The sequence below is a fragment of the Perna viridis genome, chromosome 1 (assembly GCF_037379345.1).
Source record: "Perna viridis isolate PV_CMFRI_1.1 ecotype Kerala chromosome 1, ASM3737934v1, whole genome shotgun sequence".
NCBI classification, from domain to species: Eukaryota; Metazoa; Mollusca; class Bivalvia; order Mytilida; family Mytilidae; genus Perna; species Perna viridis.
This window is the reverse complement of record NC_142445.1, coordinates 18,772,839-18,795,349: the sequence shown is the minus strand read 5'-3', so window position 1 is coordinate 18,795,349 and position 22,511 is coordinate 18,772,839. Positions and strand designations below refer to the sequence as shown.

The 22,511-nt window shown below is 32.3% G+C and overlaps 1 protein-coding gene and 1 long non-coding RNA gene across 2 annotated transcripts; one reads left to right on the top strand and one right to left on the bottom strand.

The window, feature by feature from the left end:
- Positions 1-1,253: 1,253 nt before the first annotated feature.
- On the bottom strand, positions 1,254-3,978 carry LOC148627592 (uncharacterized). Its single transcript, XM_088575532.1, has one exon. The coding sequence runs from the start codon at positions 3,357-3,359 to the stop codon at positions 2,625-2,627; it is 735 nt and encodes a 244-aa protein (XP_088431658.1). The 5' UTR covers positions 3,360-3,978; the 3' UTR covers positions 1,254-2,624.
- Positions 3,979-6,319: 2,341 nt separating this feature from the next.
- Positions 6,320-13,635, top strand: LOC148627591 (uncharacterized). Its single transcript, XR_015919319.1, has 5 exons — positions 6,320-6,386; positions 6,642-6,669; positions 10,097-10,120; positions 11,335-11,493; positions 11,773-13,635. It is a non-coding gene; the product is annotated as an uncharacterized LOC148627591 (long non-coding RNA).
- Positions 13,636-22,511: the final 8,876 nt, after the last annotated feature.

The following is a 22,511-nucleotide window of genomic DNA, read 5'->3' as shown; positions in this document are numbered from 1 at the left end:
TATCAATAACACTTCATTTTGACACAATGTCATACCTGTTATATAACGTCCAAAGAAATCCTATTGAAAATCTGAAGTGTAACCATTGGGAGTTGTTAAGGTTTGCCTTCTATTTCGAGTACCATTTGTAAAAATTTAAAAAGATAAAACAAGTACTTTTTAGTATTCTAACAATAAATAATAAATGGCACTGCTCAGATGAAAAGATAAATCTATATTAAGCACCAATCGTTAAATTAGCATGAATTTGCACTTGTAAATAATTTATTAAATGTTCTTTCCATGGTCCCATTGTGGGCTATACGATTTTGTTGATCCTCGATACATCTCTTTATGTGTCCTTAACGAGCCTAACTCCCTTCATGTGTGTACTTGACGATAAAGTGGTATTTGAAGCAGTTCGTTTACTCAGTTTTGAACCATGTAGATATTAAGTATATTATTATTTTATACCTATTTAGATAATTTCTAAACACATTCTTTTGTACATTTCTCATTTAATTAAAATAATACTAGAAAAAACACAGATTGAAGTTAGTCGTACTAATATTGACATGGTTCTTACAGATACCCATAATAAACTCCATGGATATTGTCTAAAATAAAGCTTCTTTTCGTGTTACTTACTCTTTTCGTTTAGTAATAACACGCTTGAAGAGGATAATCATGCTAGGAAAAAATTATCATTGAAAAACAGAGAAAATACTGCAAGTATTCACAGTTAGGCCCTAACAGTAAAATGTCAACTTAATGTAAATGATCGGGCAAACTTCATAGCTGTATCAATCAAAATAAACTTTTCTGTACACGTGCTTGTGAAATTTTGTTGTCAGTGACCGTTTTCAAATTGAGATGTGCTTAAAAATTCAAACAATCATTAGTATCTAGGTTAATTTCAAACACCCCTTCTGCATTGAATCTTTGTGTGCCTCATCAATCAATAATATTAATAATGATGAAAAGTATGTTCTGTGTGTGAAATTTCCTAATTAAGGATTTTCATTGGCCTGGGGAACAATGAAAAAAACTTGGTGTTAGTGCTTATCCTTAAGAGGATTTCATAAATTCAAGCACGAGTGTTATAATGTAGTAAGTACATGTATACGTCAATTGTTTGATCCTAAGGTCAAACTTTGACACAATTATTGAACAGGGTGTTGACAAAAGGTTGGATTAATTCCTGACCAAAGTCTATAATCACACAAGTCGACCTAAGTTTACTCAAATTTACCAGTATAAATAAAATAACTATATAATAAAAATTCTTTAATTCTCTTAAAGCACTCACCTTCGTATGAAGGCAATCAGTTCAGATTGAAAGTATAATTTATAGAAACTCAAACATTCCTTAAATGTTATTCCTTTTCGTAGATCAAAGAAAAATGTCATTTAAGCCATTCAATCAAGCTTAGGATCTGTTATATATACACCAGAAAAAAATAAAATTAGAGAGCAACCTCCTTCAGACTCAGAAAAGCAAACATTTTACACGTCCATTTTATAAGTTTACAAGCACCTTTGAAATGTTTTCTTGTTGAGACCGGAGCTAATTAGATGTAAAGTGTTTGCTTGTCTAAGGCTGAACGGGTGTACTTCCTGAATTTTAAATGTTTTTTTCTGTCAACTATACACTGGAATTTCATAACTTATATAAATTAAAAAAAAACAGAAGTTCCCTTATACGAATGCCAGTTAATCTGTATTATGTTTTTGATCAGTCAATTACAGTCATGGTTGTTTTCACGAACATTTCTCCTACTTCTCTGCTTTCACTCATTCGATCAAGCATGTTGCAACACAGAAGTTTTAGTTGTGTCATGTTGACTTTGACAAAACAAATAGATGACACTTGTAATTCTATGAAATATTGAAAGAAAGTATTATAGTTGTACAGCTAATAAATGTACTACTATTGCACTATCATTATTTGGAGAGAATGATTGTAAAGCATTGTTGAGGAGTACTACAACTTCGAGACATCTTGATGATAATTGAAATTAATATTGTAAAACAGAGATGTCAGAGGAATTTACAACGACCCCAGAAAAAAAGGATTTAAAATACCTTGAGTGGGCACAATTCCACCTTAAATGTAAAGCTGATCCCAAAGAGTAAGGCATGCACTGCACCGACAGGTTTTAACCCAACTTCCCGTGATGTTAAACCGAAAATAATTACACGAAAAATGATACTAATGTGGCATATACTCCAAGTGCAGATAGTATGGCCTCATCAACTGCATCATCCTAATGCTAGAATATTAAGTGTGTAGAAGTTTTTATAGACTAAAAGGCATGGTTTAAAATAGTTCTCCTTAAATAATTTCATTTTAAGATGATGTAAAGCATTACATATTTGATAAAAGTCCCAAGTTTCAAGATTTGGGAAGTTCAAAATACAACTGTTGTTTTGTTGTTTCATCTACTACAGTTGACATTTTTCAAACCTACCATTTAAAACTGAAATTTGATCCAAAATGTTATTCACTGAATGACTTCCCAGTAAGCAATAAATGTTTCACTTCTTCATAAAATCTCAGCATGGAGATATTCTTTAATCTCTCTGATCCTTATATCATAGTCAACGTCGACAGAAGCACACAAAAATAAAGAATTAATAAGTTACTATTCATTCTCAGTAAGGAAAATATTTGAGTGTTGGGTGGTTTCTATATGTTCTATCGGGGATTGTGCTATAACAGAATGTCTAGAAAGTACACCCTCGCGAGATTTCGACACAGTTATAGGTGGAAGAATCAATTTGGGAGTTTTGCTATCTGTTGCCCGCCATTCTTGTGGGCTTGGTGTTCTTGTTTCCGGGCTAGGTGTCTCAGACTGTTTGACCTTTCTTCTTTTAGCTACACGTTCAAGGAGAGCTGAGGTTGAAATTCTCGGATCTATAACTTCCATTTTTTTTCGCCGACTTAACAGAAGTTCAGCTTGTCGTTTCCGTATAACTTCCGGCATCATTTCATGACGCTGATGTTGTATCAATGGTTCTAAGTCACTTTTACTGCATCCAAGTCCATATCGGCCATATTTCCCTCCGAAATCTGGAAACGGCTTTTCTTTCAATATTTGTTCTAGTACTTTGATGTAAGCCTTGTGGTCTTTAAGGTTTCCCTTGTGAACAATCACTTCCTTTTCATTCTTCATTAAAAACAAGCCTTTTTCAGTTTCCACTTTCTTGTTTACAAACGTCAACTTCGCTTCGACACCTCGGTTCTGAACGTCTGCCATTTTGGCACGATAAAAGCACTGACGATGGAGGGACTCCATATAAGTTTCGGGGTAAAACTTGTTCGAATGTTCATCGTATATCACTCTCCGTTTTTTAGGAATAATTTCTTCTTCCTCCATATTTCTTCAATAAAAATTCATTTATTCGAACAGCCACCGAAACATCCGAACAGTCATCAACATTCTTTCTATATTCACATTTATAATTGTAGTCCAATGAATGTAAACGCTTATCCCTTTACTGTATGACCACAATGCAAAAATTATTAATTTAAATATTTAAGCCGATTCCATTTAAGTCATAGTTTCATAAATCCTATACAGATTCAAATAAGAAGATGTTTAGATCCTTAACGACTGACATTTAATTTCCATTTTGTTCAAGAACAAAAAAAAAGCGAAACTCTACACCAGGTAGCTCCACTGCATGCATGAGTTAGACCATTTATGGTGTATATATCATATATTGATTTACCAATAATCATAACAACTCCCTTTTAGTCCACACTCATCAATATTTTAAAGAACCCGTTCGGTTGATAACCGTGTATACTAATTGTTTAAAGTTATTGGCAACAAATTTCATTAAAAACTATTCAAAATACAATGAAAGTCACAGTGTTATTAGAGAGCAATTTAAAATTAATAGTCATTCATTGAAAACCGATTTTAAAAACCAACAAAGAACTCTTTGAATACCGGATGACGAGAGACACTCTGCCTATACAATAGTCCTTTAGAATGTTGTTATTAATGAGATAACACTATATCATATATAAGAAAAAACACCATTATTCATTTTTATGAAATATTGAATTGAAAAGTTCAAGTTGTGGATATTTAAACTATATCTTAAACCTTAACACCCGATTACAACAAACAGATAAGAAATGTTAAAATGCTTTTTAGCTGTTTTATTCAAATTCTTCAATAAGCATTTACATAAAATTTATGCTGTGTTGGTTTTCGTATTGATGTGTCGGCACATACATATTACATTTCGAAATTAAGTGTCAGTTATGTAAGATTCAGGCAGTGTGTGTATCTGGGCAATAAAACAGCATAAAACCTTGATATCGTACTTGTGTTAAATTCTAATACAAGACCTACTACATTCTGAATTCGATAGTAGTACCGCTACATCCAAAACAGAAAAATCTATTCTTCATTATCTTGGAAGATTTTGAATTTTTGCGTATGATGCCATTATTTCGCTTAGTAGGTGTATTTGTCATTTGAGGTCGAAGGCAGACTGAGCGTGGGGAACTTCTCACCGTTATTGAAGGCCCAAAGACTGCTTTTGACTGTTTTTATTTTTTGGCACTGTCTCTTTGACACATTTCCTGTTTCGACAATATTTTCGATTATTTTGCTTTAGTAACGCCTATTGCTTTTGCATGGGTATATTCTCAATTCAAATCTTTAACACTTCTGTCACTCTCTGTACTTATCCCAACACCTTTATGCTTAGCAGAGGTCATCTGAAAAGTTTCGCGCATTCCTATTGGATAGCATTACCAATAAGCAGTCCATTGGAAAGTGGTTATGAGGTCTGCGGAAGAGCTTGAAAAATATCAACATAAACTGTTATATTTATTGCGGAGACTGGGAAAATAATCATTCGAATATAGAGTGACGACCAATATCAGTGACCGGGTTGGTTTTTAACTGAATTATTCAGATTAAGACACAATGTTTACAGGGACACTTAATATCTTAAAAGCTTTTGTTCATTTGAAAACTACAACAAGCTTATGTAGAACATAACCAGATTTTGCACATATATTATTGACACATACATTAAAGATGTGTAAACCGGTCGATTTAGACTAAACTACCAACTACTTATTAAAATATGTTGATAAAATATTACGCCTGTAAATCAATTTAACAGTCTAGACACAACATCATAAAATTCTGTTTATTTTTAAAATTACTTGACCAGAAGGTCTTGTCATATTTATTATATGCAATGCTTTATGGATTATAAGGTTATTCTATCCTTGAATGGTCCTTCATTTAGGCTTGTCCCATTTTTCTGTCATTTTTGTAGCTTGTGTATTTTCAGAGAAAAAAATACATCAGACACCCTTGTATGTGCAAAATGAAAAGAAAATAACCGTATAAGTGCTACCATGCATCCTGCGGTCACTCTTGGGATTATTGTTTGCTTAAATTTCATTTACTTGATTTGAATAAGTTAGTTACATTAATAGTATTACCATGATTGATTTTGTTTGAATTAATGTTTCATAGTTTTTGTAATTGCTAATTTTTAAACTTTAAAACCCAAACCTACAGGATGTGGATATCAAATATGTATACAATGTATAATATATGCCTTTTAGAACGTTTGTTATGGACCATAGCTATGCATCAAATTAAAGTTTAAATGAACATAGTGAATTTTATTATTTGTTGCTCTTTTCTTTTGATACGTTGACGTAAATACCAATTAAATTGTCTAATATCAATATAGAAAACATATTAGAAATTTAAATTCTCAATCATTCACAATATTATCTAGAAATGTTTGCTGCCGGGAATACTGTAAGATCGGATGCTTCTTATTGATAACAATGAGGAGATACAGACTGATTTGCCGTAGTTATCAATTTTTCTCATCTAACTCTAAAAAACATAACAACAATAATTCAATCAAAGTAATGAACATATTGAAAAAAAGACCGTTCTACTAATGACCACCAAGACGAAATAAAGAAGATCTTAGTTTGCAAAGAGATATTCAGACTTATTAGGTCGGAAATAATTCATTCTACATGAAGTTTCTTATAGGAAGAGCTTGCAATGAATATAATGATCTAAAATCAATAAGCTAAAACAATATTCATGTACCCTGAGAGCATTTTAATTGATAAACGAATAACTTCATGATGAAGAGTTACTTAGTGATTGTAGAATTCCAATAAAAATTTAGAAGACCTCTGTTCCTTGACGTAAACGGTTCAATAAAAACACACCACTTAATGTTTCAAAAGAGAATTCTGCACGTATCACATCAACAATAAGATAAAACCCAAATCTAAATTTACGTTTTAATGATTTTACAACTTCAAAGAATAACAACGAGTAATTGATTCAATGGCGATGAGCTCATTATATTTTTACCCTTCTTTGGACAGATAAGTATGAATTAGTAATTAGTATGAAGTTAGTCAATATACGCATTCCCTGCTTGCAAAAAGGGGGCATATGATGATGAGGTGTCCGTACTTTCGTTACGTACTGTGGAACTATTCTCTTATCCGCTATTTCTCTACTCCTCCACTATTTTCTAATTGTATCTGTATGCATGTTGGCTCTCTAGAGTCAACCTACTATGCTATTGATCAAATATAGTACATAGATAGTCTACTAAGATGTTGAACATTTATTTTCAAGGTCGTTGATCAAAAGGTGCGAGTACAAGGTAAATATTGCATTTTTTTTTCTTGTTTATAATTGTTCTTACAATAAACATGGTCTAGGAATGAAGGAATGATATCTCGACTGTCTGTGTATTATTCCATGGCATAGACGTCTCTGAAGAATACATGGAATGTTTTGGACAATTCATCGGACAATGAACAAAATGAATCATTGTGTTCCTTGCATGGGGTTTATATATTTTATTTGTTCTTTCGGTAAATTGAGGTATTTATTGAAAAGTAATCGATGGAACCAAGAGTCAAGACAAGAGGAAATCAAAGCAATATATTCCAAAAATAAAGACTAGACAGAAAAAAGACACACACAAAAAAGAACATGGAATAACCAAAATAACACATACAAAGAAACGAAAGTAAATAACCTACCCGTACTCCACAAAAAATTGGGAGCATGGACCAGGTGCACCAGTATGGTTAGTATCCGTTGCTTTTCTGGAAGCACCCGCCTAGTTGCTCATAAAATGTCGTGTCTGGGGTAAACAAAAGATGAAAGGTAAACTATGACACGATAAACAAATCGGTCTCAAGGTGTAATGGTACCAGTATCGTATTGCATATCCCTAAGTGGGTGTACGTCAAAACATGGATGCTATAAAAATATAGTGCATTTTCTTTTTGCCTCTCTACAAACTAATGTTTTGTCAAAAGACATGAACAATGACTTAAAAAAATAGAGCAAACATCTCACTGTAAGATGAAGAACTTTTTTAAAAGAAAATCTAACATAATATCATAAAAATGTTCCACTGAAAAGGTTGGTTTGGTGAGTGCAAAACGAAAGTGAAAGTAGGGAAAATGGCTATTTATAGTTCAAGACTACTTTTCTGTCCAATCTTCGTGGACTCACCCTATTTTCTTTGCGGGAAATTATTTTTTCACATGTCCTTAGAAATGCTACATAAGTGAAAGTTTTATTGAATCAATTTACATATCTTTTAAAAAATCCTAAAAATATGCACTTCACTATAGAAGTCTATGGGAAAATTAATTCGATACTGAGACCTAATAATAAGATAATTAATTGGAAAGAGAGAATAACCAAAATATTATCACGAGTGCCGAAGAACGCCTAGATTTAACGAATGTGCGGAACTTATTCCGCGCAAGAGTTAAATCTTGATGCGTTCTTGGCACGAGTGATCATATTTTGGTTATTCGCGATAACCAATTGATTATCCTATTTATTATATAGATTTCCTCCATTATTCATTGTTATTTTTTACATAAATTTAAAATTTTGTGAATGGCGGATTGATATTCGTGTTGTGACGTTTTGGCGAGAGAAAGCGCGAGAGTGAAATTGCTGAATTTATTTCATAGTGTGAATTATCGAAAAAATTACACTGGGAACATTCAGTAAATCACTGCTATCTATGTAATAAATGGATATATCTTGTTGACGACAATAAAACATATGTAGTGATGACTTTAATCTTATAGCAACCTTGTTTCAGAAATCTAATTGTAAGAAGTCTTGCAAGGTACAAACATCCGTGTAGTTTCGGCAAGTTCTGGCATAACATATGAGTTGTGATATAAGAACTCCATACGCAGGTGCTGAAGGGATGGTGACACAGGTGAATTGAAAGTTGATAATACGGAATGAGAAGTTATCACACTTATATACGTCGTATAAGTTTTTTCACAAGTTTTCCTCCTCCATTGATCTCTAAGTGTAGGACATGATATAATACTGAATTTATAGTGTCTGCAGTGTCCTTTATCCCAAGTACTTTGGAAAGGGGGGGTGTATAAAACCCTCGAAACTATGATTGTTTAAAGACAATACGTCATCTATATAGCAAAAACTGAGATCAAAGGATCTGCCTGAACGATTTTTTTTTAGATCAGTTCAGCCATAAAGTCAGCTTCATAGCAGTGAAGAAATAAGTCAGTGAGTAGCGAAGCATAATTTGTTCCCATTGGAATAATACCGACCCTCTGTTGAAAACCACGTTCACTTCATTTGTGACAAATATATTGTTGAAAAAAAAAATCCAGCATTTTGACAACATCTGTTTCGGTATGTTTAGAAGATGATTTGAAGTCGTTTTTACAAAGTATGAAGACACTCTACCAAGTACTACGTACTTGAATCTAAGTGTTCCGTCTTTTTGAGTAATTACGCTGTAAAATGCTTTTTAGTTGGATTTCGATTGTGTATGGGGAGTAGTAGTATAAAGAGTTGGAAAATCATAGGTCTACTATGTTACGAAAATAATCTAGATGATAGAATAGATTTATGGATTTATGGTTTTCCACTATCTTCTCTATGTGGAAGCATAAAATGTATAATCACTGCTACTTTTTCCTACGTACACATATATGTTGATGATGTATTGTCCATCAACGACCCTTCTTTTGGTAAATGGTTAGAGAAACAGCATGTACAGCATCTATTTTGTACGTACATCTCGAATTTGACAATCATCTCAGCACTAAGATTTATGATAAAGAGACGATTTTAATTTCAATATCATAAATTTTCCCTACCTGTGCTGCAATATACCGTCTTCTGCATGTGGTGTCTATATTTTACAATTGATTCGCTGCGCTAGAGCAAGTACTAACTACTCTTATTTCCTTGAACGCCATAAATATCTGCGTAACAGACTCCTGAATCAGGGGTATAAGGAAATGCGTCTCAAAGGGTCTCTTACCTAATTCTTTTTTTAGATATCAGTCCTTGGTTGAAATATACTTAGTTTATTCTTAAAAATAATGAGTAATGATTATTTTTTTGTAAATTGTTCTTTGTGCTGATGTGACCACTGACTTACTGATTATGACACAATAGCATACAAAGAAATTGATAAATTATTAAATTCGAAGAAATTACCATTTACTTTTAGACAAGATATTTTATTGTATAATTATTTCTTTTAAAGAAATAAAGTCGAACGTAGTAATGACTCCAATTTCATAAAATTAGAGGTGATACTATTCTATGAACTATGTTGTAGAGCAGCGGTCGGTTACCCCACCGGATGACCTGGTCCATGCTCTCTATTTGCAGTGAAATCCGGGTTGCTCATATACCTTTATTGCTTGTCTTTAATTTCGGACTATAGTTTATTTTATTTTAATAGTTAGTTCTACATTATTGAAAAAAAATCTCCTTTGAAATCAATTGTTCTCACCAAGAACTTTCTGATAATTTTTTTATGACATTTGTTTTTATCTAAAGTGATTGATGAGATCATTTATATAATATGACATGTGTTCGGTTTAAGAAATCACCTGGAAGAAACAGGAGCTTAACAAAAGAACCCAGTTCTAATAAAACTTTCTTTACATTTAGTGAAAAAACAGCGGAAAATAATGGACGAGAACTGTATGCGTTGTTTTTTTTTCTTATCATTTTGTTTTATTCTGAGTTTATTTTTCGAACATTTTTCTTTTTCGTAGTTCGATATATTGTACCCAAAATATGTAAGTATTATTAGATTATAAAGCAACTTCAATAATGTACTGTAAATGGTAAAATACTTTTTACTTCGAACATAATCTTACCTAACATAACTTATGAGGTATTGAGAAGGTACTAATGTTTTTACTTAAAATTGTATTCTATATATTCTATATATTAAGCAATAGCAAAACTTTTCTATATTAAATACTTCTACATATATAAACAAGGAAAATTAGAGCATTTAAATGAATATAAAACACACTGAAAACATAATGAACCCCCCCCCCCCAAAAAAAAAAAAAAAAAAAAAAATGACGCATTGCACATATACTATCCACATCTTGCCAAGCTGATACACCGGATATCAGTTAAGATAAAAGTAAGCAAAAAATAAACGTAGAGCTATATAATTAGAAATCATTGAAAGCTAAAACAAAACGAACGACTTGAGAATGGTTATTTATATAAGTATTTACATATTTACATGCGCGCAACAAATAAACAAAGGCATAGAACGCAAAAAATACATTGCAAATTAAATACATCTCCCTAAAAGTTCCTCATGAAAATAGATAAATAAGCACCGGTCAATGCAAATAGATTTAAACCAATTTGCATTGACCAGTGCTTTCAGTGGCAAGTTTTCAGAACATCGGTGCAGCTTATACGTTTGGTTGCCGTTATTTTGATTACCGCTATAACCATGGTTCCCTTGATTATTCTTTCGGCGTAATGTAGTATGGTCCATCCCATTTATCACAACGTTTTCATGACAGCTTTATTTGTATTTTTTTATTTTCTTTCATATGTTTTGTCACATTCTATAGGCCTGAGGTTTGGCCTTTTTCATGTTGCGTTTTATACTTGTGTTGCGCTTCAAGAGTAACTATTCTGAGCTATTTCACGTATTTCTTTTAGATAATTATTGTCAATGTACTGTTTTGCGTCACTGCCAACATTTGTGGGTTCTGTAAATACAGTATCGACGAAGTTCCTGCTTTGTTATTGAACACGATGTAGAAAGCACTAAAGAGCACTGATTAAGTACATATTGAAGTGTTCATTGCATTAGCAATACCTGGAAGCTTATCGGGCCAGTCGGACTGGCCGTCCTTTTATATACATGCGCAGTTTTTCTGCAATTGTCTTGATATTACGTTAACAAATGCTATTTGTTTGTAGACTACTGGTGTTGATTTTCTTGATTTCAAAATCTCTTGCATATCTCTTGTAGTACTTTAGACAGGAAAGTTTGGCCGCGATCTACCAGGATTGAGTCTGGAGCGGAATATTGATTTATGCACAGTTTAAAAAATATATCAGCGACTCTAGTGGGACATGTTGATTTCAGTGGAAAAAACTTCCATATATTTCGAGAATGAATCGACAATAAGTGAGTATATCCGTCAGTATAAATGTTCCCATAATGTCCGTGCCATTGAATTGGACATTGTAAGATTTCAGAAGATCATCTCCAAAGCTTGAGATACGGCCAGTCTTCTAACAATTCGGTCAGCTCGACCTTTTCCTTTTGGGTAATACATATGATATAAATTCCGTTATCTATAATATAATCTTGTGTTTCTATTGTTATCTTTCTGGCGTGTTTTGTATCATCAGGAAGCTCCTATTGTAGTAAATAATTTTGAAATTCTTTTTCCTTTTCTTGCAGTTCAGTTAACTGGTTTCTGGTATCAAGAGTAATTCTATGGACTGACGCACAAGGATCTCTTCTGGTACCGTTGTATTATTACATGTAGCAGGGCTAGGCTCTTTTGGTGCTACTGCTAGTATGTGCGGTCGTCTACTCAATGCATCGGCGTTTCCATGAGTAATTCCGTTTTTGTATATCAATTAAAAATCGTAGGTTTGCAGCAGCATGGCCCATCTTGGTAATCTTCCTTTACTCCTTCATTTGTCAGTTTTTACCAGTGCTGTAGTGCTTGGTGGTCGGTGAAAACTGTAAATTTGCGGTTTTATAGATATACGTGGTATTGTTTTATGCCTTCTATTTTTGCCAAATACACCAGATCTCTGCAGATGCAGTTGTCTTTTTCAGGGCTCAACCACCGTCTGTGATCACCGTTTCTCGACCTCTGTCAAAGGACGTATACTATGGCGATCTGTGGGGCATCAGTGTATAGACTGAACGGTTTTTAATCTTAATGAAAAAAAATCTTAATCATAATCTTGAAAAATCTTAATAAGCCAAAATGGGCGTTAACGTGAGCAATCTCCGAAACAGAGGTTGGTAGCTCCTTCGTCTCTGTGTTTGTTTGACGTAGGAAATACAAGGAACCCTGTTTCGGAGATTGTAACGTGAGAATCTGTTTGATTTCTTCGAGGTCCGATTGACATGATGTGTCCCATATAAGTTTCGCCCCTTCCGCTAATAATCAATTAAGCGGTGCAGCAATCTTGGAGAAATCTTTTACATGTTTCCGGTAATATTCGGATAAACCTAAGAAAACTTAAACGTCAGTAATATTTTTAGGTATCGGAAATGATTGGACTGCATCTGTTTTGTCCGGATTCTCCACCATTTGACACAGAATGACACTGCGGTAGAACTAATGGTATAGTCTTTTAGTAAAACAATAAAAAACGATGCATATATTTTAAGTTATAACACGACGTATCAAAATACTGACAATGCGGCTTCCACAAAAATGTAACATTTAGGGAAGTCCGTATTTCAGTTAAACGCAGTAAGCATAACAAAAAGTGTTCAAAAACATTTGGTTTATCATTCGAAGTCAAATTGAATATTCCAATGAAAACTCTTGCAGTTACAATACGGCGTCCGTACCTTAGCTATCGGATTTCTGAATTGACCCCTGAAAGTTTATAAAACTTCTGAAGATATGTAACCATAGCAATTTAATGGATTATTTCGACACACATGTATAGCAAATAGTTATATACAATAGTTAGGGATTAAGTTTCAAGACATTTTATGATTATTTTAATTGATAGTTGAGAATGCGTTCAGATAAACACTTTTTTGTCGAAAGTGTTAATTGTCCTTTGAATATACTTCGACAATATCTGGAAATAGACCAGGGAATATTTATTTGGACATTTTTATAATTTAAACTTTTATAATTTATATACGGGTTAGTGTATAGTTTAAGACTTGGAAATAATTCTATTGTAATTATCGTTTATGTTTCTCTGCATTTAGAGTTTCCAAAGATAGTATGGGATATGTGTTGGACTGCTTTCTGTATGAGGGCACATGTTTCTGAATTTCTGAAAGTCAAATCTCAAATCTCGATAAACTGTCGATTAAGTTCAAATGACCTAAAATGTGTTATCCTTTTAACAAAATATTTGATTCCGGACACACTAATACCGATTTTCCTAGTAAGTCATTACACTTTTTGTCCCATTGAATATTGAAGGAAATATGGCCAGACTTTTAAATCCTCTTTCATATCATTTGTAACCTTTGCTTTATGATGAGGTTTTTTTTTCAAATTGCGATGGAATTTAAGAGCCTTCTGCAAAAAGTTCGCCATGAAGCAATAACCTGACATGCAAAGTTGACCTTTCCATTTAAAGACTGAAGCTCTTTCAATGTATAAATGAAACTTTTTTTGTATGAATAAAATAGATTATATCATTTCGTTATTCATCGATTTTTTTCGAAGGGTAGTCGTATAACCATTTCATTTGTATCAAATTCAATACCCAAGAAGGCTGACCTATTTGTAGGGTAAACTGTTAGAAGGATCCTAAATATTTACAGCAATTAATAAATATATCAAGAGTTGAAAATCATGGCTGTTTTCCTTCCTTTCCACAGAACAAGAAGTTATCGAGTGTGCAAAATACATTTACATTTATTATCAGATTGTACCTAAAGAAAAACTAGTGTAATGCAATGGAAATGGTTTCGAAAGTAGAAAAGATTATGTAAGTCACCATTGGTAAACAACTATCAAAATAATATTCATTTAAATCCGGTCAAATCACTTGGGAAAAGTCTAAGAAGCCGAAATGCATATTTGAAGTCGCACTTAGCAAACAATTAGGACCTAAATTTTGGATTATTGTTACCGCATCATCTGTTCTAGAATATTTTACCGTACAGTCTTATTTATCTGTGAAGTCATTTACAGAGTTATATTGGGGGGTGGGGAGAATAAATAATGAGTAAGCCTGAATTCAGTACTCGACCTTTTTGGTATTACAGCGATTGGAGATACACAGAAAGTTGGAAAAGGACCTAGATATGGTCCTAATATACATCCTCAATTTATCTTTTTCATATTTTTTTCCTTTGCGACTGTTGCTTTTTTTCCAAATAAAGTGCTTTAAGTTATATTCAGTGGGTATTCTCGGGCCAAAATATTGCAGTTTGAAATCAAATTGCAAACCATTAATTACATATCTTGCCATGGTTTTATTTGGATGGTTTATGAGACCATTTTAACTGCATCAACACTAATCGATGAACTGCCTTAATTAATCGTACATCTGTTTAAACGTATTACATAAACCTGAATCAGAATTAACTTAGTATTATTATTGTTAAGTGTAAATAAATCAAGAAACGACAAATTAAGCAAACTAATTTGTGTTTGAGTGTGTAACAAGTGTTATTTTTTTACATTCGACATTTCAGCTGAATCTAATAGTGTAAATGGGACCAGATATGCAAGTTTTCAGAAAGAAAGAATATCGTTTGGCTAGATCCTTCAATCTCAGTTTCCGCTTTATAGATGACGTATTATCTTTGAACAATCCTAATTTCGGGGATTTGATAGATCGCATCTACCCAAAAGAACTTGAGATAAAGGATACTACAGACACTGTGAAGTCAGCCTACACTTAGAAATCGATGGTAAAGGAAAACTATTGACCAAACTTTACGACAAACATGATGACTTTTCATTCAGAATTGTTAACTTTCCTTTCATCTGTGGCAACATCCCTTCAGCACCTGCGTATGGAGTGTTCATATCATAACTCATACGTTATGCCAGAGCTTGCCGAAACTACGCAGACTTGTATCGCGCTATAACTCTGACAAATAGGCTTCTGGAACAGGGTTATGTTGCTACAAGATCGAAGTCCTCACTACAAAAGTTTTATGGTCGTCATCATGAACTCGTGGATCGTTATGGTGTATCCATCTGCACCATGAAAACTGATTTATTCAACGGGGCATAGTTTTCCTTTCATCGGTTGTCTACCCCGGACTTGACTTTTTATGAGCAACTCGGCGGGTGTTTCTAGAAAAGCAGAGGACGCCTACCCTCCCGGTACATCTGGTCCATGCTCCCAGTTTTTAGTAGAGTCCGAGTTGCTCATTTACTTTTGTTACTTTGTATGTATGATTTTAGTTACTTTATGTTCTTTGTTGTGTATGTCTGTTTTCCATGTCTGGTCTTTGTCCCTGGATTACATTCTTTCGATTACCGCTATAACCTTGGTTCCCTTGATTACTCTTTATCAATATCGTTACTGCGCTTGCAAGTGTCGCAGTAAATCAAGTCCACAATTATTATATAATGACCATATAACTGCCGAGTCCATATAATAACAAATATATTTATTTATCTGAAAGAAATAATGATTCACAAATACAATCTGTGACACACAGGACACATTAACCTGTAAAAATCAATAGCAATAGCACCTACTTGACAGATGGGGCAATAAACGTTACGATAAAATCTTCGTTATAAATCTCATAAAAGATTATCACGTTTGAAATTAAATGAATAATTATGAAATTTCGGCACAATTTAAAATATCTTGCATTATTAAAAGAAACGTACTTTTAAATGTAAATTTACTTCTTATTAAATTATTCAAATCAATATTGAAATAAATATTGTTCTCTATAATTGTACTTTTAGAATAAAAGTGTTTTAGGAATAATATACCAAATTTATCTAAATTCCTATGAAAAGAAACTATTTATCAAAACATACCTGAACAGCGACATTAATCGACCGAATAAATTTGTGGACTAAATTTTGTTTGTACAAAAGAAAGTTTATATATCACTAACAGTGAAATTGACATGCAGTGCTCGTGCAATTATCGCGCGAAACCATCGTCATAGGCATATCTATTATATGTCGTCATGCTGTGTCCTTTGTCATATATGAAAGTACGTCATGATGAATGAAATGACGAAATGAATTGAAGATGAATTATGAAATGAAACTCAAATTCCAATTAGTATTTTGATATAAATAATCAAAATAATCAATGCGGTGACACAAGCATAATGAATCAAGCAATTTTTGTATGAATTTACGTAGATTGTGGAAATTGCCAACTGAAAGTGGTTTATTTTTGCCGAACTTTTCACAGAAATCTTTCTTCCATGTGTCTCGATCAAAAAGTGGAAGTTATCACTGCGCATGTGTACAAGTACCATTATACCAGGTAGGTACAGAAGGCGTTAAAATCCATTGATGTCATGAAACTTTAAAGAATTGATCCTTAACCATAGTTATTAGTAAAAAGGGACTCTATTTTATTATTTGATATGAAATCGAAAGTAAACAAACTAATGACGGGATTTCCCATTCTGTTGTGATACTCTGCGGGAATAACCGTTATTATTAGGAAGTTGTTTTGGTAATTTATAGAAATATTATAATCGCTATGATTACTGTACGAAAAGTCAAAAACTCGCGTACTTTGAAGTGCGAGTAAGGTCGTTGGAGCAGAGGTTGTGGAAACATCGAAAAACACGTATTTTTTGTTGTTGTTGTTGTCATCTTTCAATTGACGGTTGAAGTGTATATAAGAACCGGATATCACATGACAGAAAAACGCATCAAAAGTAAAATGTAGCCTTTCACCTTATATGTTCTTTTTTCTTTTATTAAGGAAAAAGAAGTAGTACCATTCCAAACAGTCATCCGTATTTTTTTTAATTTTTTTTTATTTTTGTTTGTTAGTTTATAGTTATGATTCTACAAGCAAACTCACAAGAAGCTAGAAGAGTGCATCGACCAGGCAATAGAAAAACTATAAGCTTCAAAATTTTTTTTTTCTAATGTCCAACATGTTTTTATGAACTATGTATCTCAAGCAAAGGTAGTGGTACACCTTTACAAACGGTGGTTGGCATATTCGTTTTATAGCACGTTCAAAACATAACATCATTTTAACAGATGATATATATTTGACAGTTGTAAAATCGTTGGGAATTTTTCGGACCCTTCTATACGTTTACATATCTTCCCTGTATCAATATGATCCGATGGAGCAGTGTAGCGAATAGAGTCATTATGTTATGTTTTGCACGTGATATAATAGGAATATGCAACCACTGTTTGTAATCATTTTTCTATCACATGAACAAAAATGCAAAGGAAAACAGTATATACGCTTTTCTAACGAACTAAACCCATCGTTTACCAGTACCTTTGCTTGAGATACATAGTTCATAAAAACATGTTGGACATTATAATATATACATATATTTTTTTTTAAATATTATAGTATTATTATTCCTCAATATTGACCCAAATAATAATTATTACCTGCTCATGAAGTCACAGAAACCCAAAACCCAAAATAAGAACGTGACAAAGTGATAACTAAAAATATATGAATTGGGGTGCCCTTAATCTAAAACTCAAAGACCTCGATTTTGAATGCTAGTTCTGACGCTAAAACGGTTCAGTTTATAAACATTGAATAATACTTACGAGAGAAAGACAATTGATTTCCGCATTATCTCTCAAAGTGTAAATTAAAGATTTATAAACAATTAATAGAGCAAGTTTAAGCTTTCGTACAGAATAAATCATGTTCCTCAAATAATTATAAACACTAATTATATTATATCGTTATTTTATGATTTGAATTTAAAATAAAGAACCTTTAGATGTTGCTACTGCAACCAAGAAGCTACATAAGCATACATTATACTTGGCCAGTAGATTTTAGACCATTCGGATAGGTTCTTGTCATTTAAGACAGTAAAAGAGCTAGCTGGAAAAAAATCTTAAAATCAGCACTGAATGCAGTTTTTAAAGTGTGTAGATGTGAAAAGGAAATTTCAAATTTAATATCGTAACAATCACATACTATTGGTTTCATTTTGTTCCTACTATATATTTGATTAAATATATATCAAATAATACATAATACAATCTCATCACACTCCCACGAACGATTTGTAGTATTTAGATAGCGAGAAAACCTACTTCATTAAGAAAACATAGTAACAATAATGTTGAAAAAGATAGACCATCAGCTGACTGTTCTTATACTTTGTTTAATTGTCGTTTCCTGCTAACATATATACACAATACTGTTAGACTCGGTTTGCACTTATATGTGGTAAATGTAATACATGACGGACTGATGGGTTTCTTAAAGCCATTGACTATCATTTAGGGTCCATCACGGACAGTTTAAAGCATCAAAGCGTTTACACAATCCCCCGGCAATATCATACCCATGAATGTAGGTCATGGTGTATTCGGGGAAATTAGTTGTCATGTGACCACGTTCATTCATTAAATTCATTAAACTACAAATTCATTAAATTCATACAGTCGGCAGACTTTATAATTATTTTATTTTCAAAATCACAAATAAAATCCTTTTGGTAGGGGGTCTGAAGGAGGGTCGATAGAATGACCGGAAACATTCATTAAATTCATTGAACATTAAAAGCATCACACATGATTTAATGTCGATCCGTGACCTAGTGATCCAATTTGTGATCTGCACGCTGTATAGTCTACAGCATTTGCTGAATCTTTGACCCAGCGTAATACTATTTGGGATAAAATCAACACTTTCCAGTGCAAAAAATAAAGTTTAGTTTCCGTTCACAAGTCTAAAATTTTGTAGGGTCGGAAGGTGGGGATTTATTTTTTTACTATTATTTAAATTTTGAAATGAAAACAAATCTGCAAAGACTAAACATGTAATAGACTTAGTCCATGGCCCTTTTGGAATTCGGCTCTGGAGCATTTTTTTACGGTGTTGGTCAAACAAAAAAATATCTCAAGCGCCGAATCCTAAAATGTGATTATCCACGGACGGCCAAGAACACACTCCCGGCATGTGTGTTTACAATCGATTATAAATACAAACAACCAGTATTTCTAACTCTTTTTTTCCATCTAGGATAGAAAAAAACATCTTTGGCTTTATTTTCTTCTTTTTTTTCTGAAAGACAGTCGAAAGATTTTTTTTAAATTATTTTATTTTCAAAATCACAAATAAAATCTTTTGGGTAGGGGGTCTGAAGGAGGGTCGGTAGAGTGACCGGACCCATAACAATTTTTTAGGTCTAAATGGATAATTTATATATTACTCCAGCAGTGCTAGAGGTTGTCTGGCAAGCTATTTTCTGACTTAGTTGGGGTATTGAGGAACGGAATTCCAACCTCTTACATTATAGGAGTAGTCATATATACAAATAATATAATGTTTTGGTTTTGGGTTTTCAAAAAGCGGTTCTGAAATCGATTTTTTTTTCAAATTTTTAAAATTTGTTCAATGGAAAAATGCTCAGAAAGCAGTCCAGGTGGTAGGTACATTCTTCAAATTGCATTTTATTAAGTTGAATATGGTCCATATTTCTTCACATTTTGCCGGAGGAAAAAGTTTGGGTCCAAGGTTAAATAAGACCTTCCTTTTACATATCTTTTATGAGTTTATGTTCCATACACGTACGCGTATATCATGCATATGAATTGTTTGACAATTTGTTGCAAAACACATGGCATTGAGGAATCTGTTAAGTTTGAGTAGCCCCGTTAGTGCCCATTCATGTAATGTGAAGGAGCTCCAACGATTTACAGTTTTGATATTGATATATGTATATGTCAGACTGCATGTACTGCCAACTCTATATGATTTTTAATTTAACCATGACTTCGTGCCAATAAAGTAAAGTTTGTATCTGTACATGAAAATATAAATTTAGTCTCCTTCATACGTAAATATTGTACACGTAAAAATAACTAAGTTTTATTAAATTGTGAAGAATATTTACATGATTTAATAAAAAATGAATTCTAAAGAAAAGTTAATGACAGTGTTGTGAAGTGCTGAATGTACATACAGGTAATGTTGGTTCTGAAACCAAATAATACTGGCAGTGCCTCTAGATATATATTGTATACAGCTGCAAAACAAGTACTGTAGTATACAATTTTTGTCCAAGGAAACATTTTTGGGCTACAAATGTATATAACTATTTAGAAGTTGTTTGATATGCCAGTATGGATGGATTTAGCCTTAATGTCCTTTGTATACCGGTATTGTAATTTTGTTTCATAAGAATTTAGAATGTTTTCTGTTGAGGACATGACTGTAACTGAGACATTTTTTACCATTATACAGTTTGATTCTCTTTTGCTAGAGAATTGTTTTTAAATAGGACGAATGTAAAAACAAAGACCTTATAGATGTAAATTCTTAGAAAAGCACAAACTAACAATTTGGTCCTAAGAAAGAATAATTGACAGGCTTTTAGGGAATTGGAAATAGAGCATGTCCAAACTCGAAATCTACCAATATATATGTATATATTTAATATAATAGTGTCACTTTATTTGTGATCGTACATGTATATTGGTATGATGCTGACATCGGTGTCCGTGTTATCGTCGTCCATATTCACTTGGTTTTCGTGCAATGACTAGTTATGGTTGATCAATTGAGACAAAACGTATGTATGTTCAAATCTGCTCCTTGGACAATACCAGTCTGCGTCCACACTTGTTGCTAATTGAAAAAAAAAAACATATTTTAGGAGTGAAATCAAAGACATCGCGTTTCAGATTTTGACATATTTTTGTGAAGTCGTTCACATGCCAGGACTTTAAAAATGTTATATATCCAATGCAATTGCAAAAAGAAATATTTAAAGTTTAAATGTGGATACCATCATAAGTCATATACAAAAATATACCACTTTGGTAAAATGTTTAAAAAAAAGTTTAGTTTGTTAGTAAGTTGTTTCATAATAAGGACAAGCGTATTATATGTGGATAAACAGTCGTTTTGAATTATGTTATCGAAGGACAACATTAAAACCTGTGGCTATGACTTAATTTGTTCTTAGCAGTTTTAAAGTTGTCGGTTAGCTATTTGACTTGTTGTTACACAACATAAAAGTTGTTATCATATTTCGGTTGTCATGGAAACCACGCTTTTCCTCAAATATAGACAAAAACACATGAAAATCCATTAAAAAACCAATTTTAACTGTATTTAATACACTTGTGTTACTTATTGAGGATATTAAAGATATTTAAACATGAAAATACTATGTTTTGAATGTAATTAGCACATATTTATCATTTTATTTAAACATTACATGGATTTCATACAGAAATCAACATGAGGTAACACACCAGAAAAAACCGCTATTTCTCAAAAATTAAAGTTCATTAAAACGCAATAGCAGAAAACAAAACCTGAAAAATGAATACAGGTGGTAATTTAAAGCCGAGGTTGATTAATTAAAAAAAAATTACGATCCAAAATTGGTAATTTTTAGTTAATCTAGCAAAATTGAAAAAAGTGAAGTTTTAATCATAATGTTAAATTGCAAAAAAAAAAATGCATTTAAAGGCTTGTTAATTGAAATGATGTAGTATGCCATTTAAAAACAAAATGACAAAAAAGTCTCAAAAATTTGTTGCTGCTAATGAATATTTCTGTTGCTAAGGAATTAAAATTCGAAATATGCAATTCTAAATATGTTTATGATACAAATTATGCCCTTTTGTGCAGACAAATTCAATCATGCATAGTATATAGGCCATGATTATACATAATAATGTGTTCTAGTGTTTCTAAACATGTACATATTGTACAAGGGTGTATAAAATGTTGAGGAATTGTGTAGATTATTGGATGCGCAGTCATTGATTTTATTAGCGCACCTGTAAAACGATATAAAATACATTTTTAAACATCATTGTAAAATAAACAAAAACTTTTTATGATCATTAAAAATTATACTTCAAGAAACAATCATTTCATATTTTGGTTCCATTCTTAAGAATAAAGAATTTTGCATGTTGTTCCTTATAGGTATATTGAATTCAATGAATAGGACATACAATTGTTTTTCTTTCTTTTGTGATGACTGTGACATGCTTCTAAAATCTCTGTAATAATCATGAAAAAAATTTGTAAAAAATAATAAATGTGTCTTTACAAGATATTAATTTATATGCAATTTTGTGGAAAATAGCATGTTACCAATAGATGTGGACACCAAAAGTAATTTTTTTTTCGAATAGACAGAAAAATAATTACCATTATTATTTATTATTTAATTTGAAACACCATTTAAATATCAAAATAATTTCTTTAAATTTGAATCAATAATGTTCAAAGTTATGACAATGCAAAAATTTATCAATTGAAAATAGATACATGGAACTTAAGTTATTC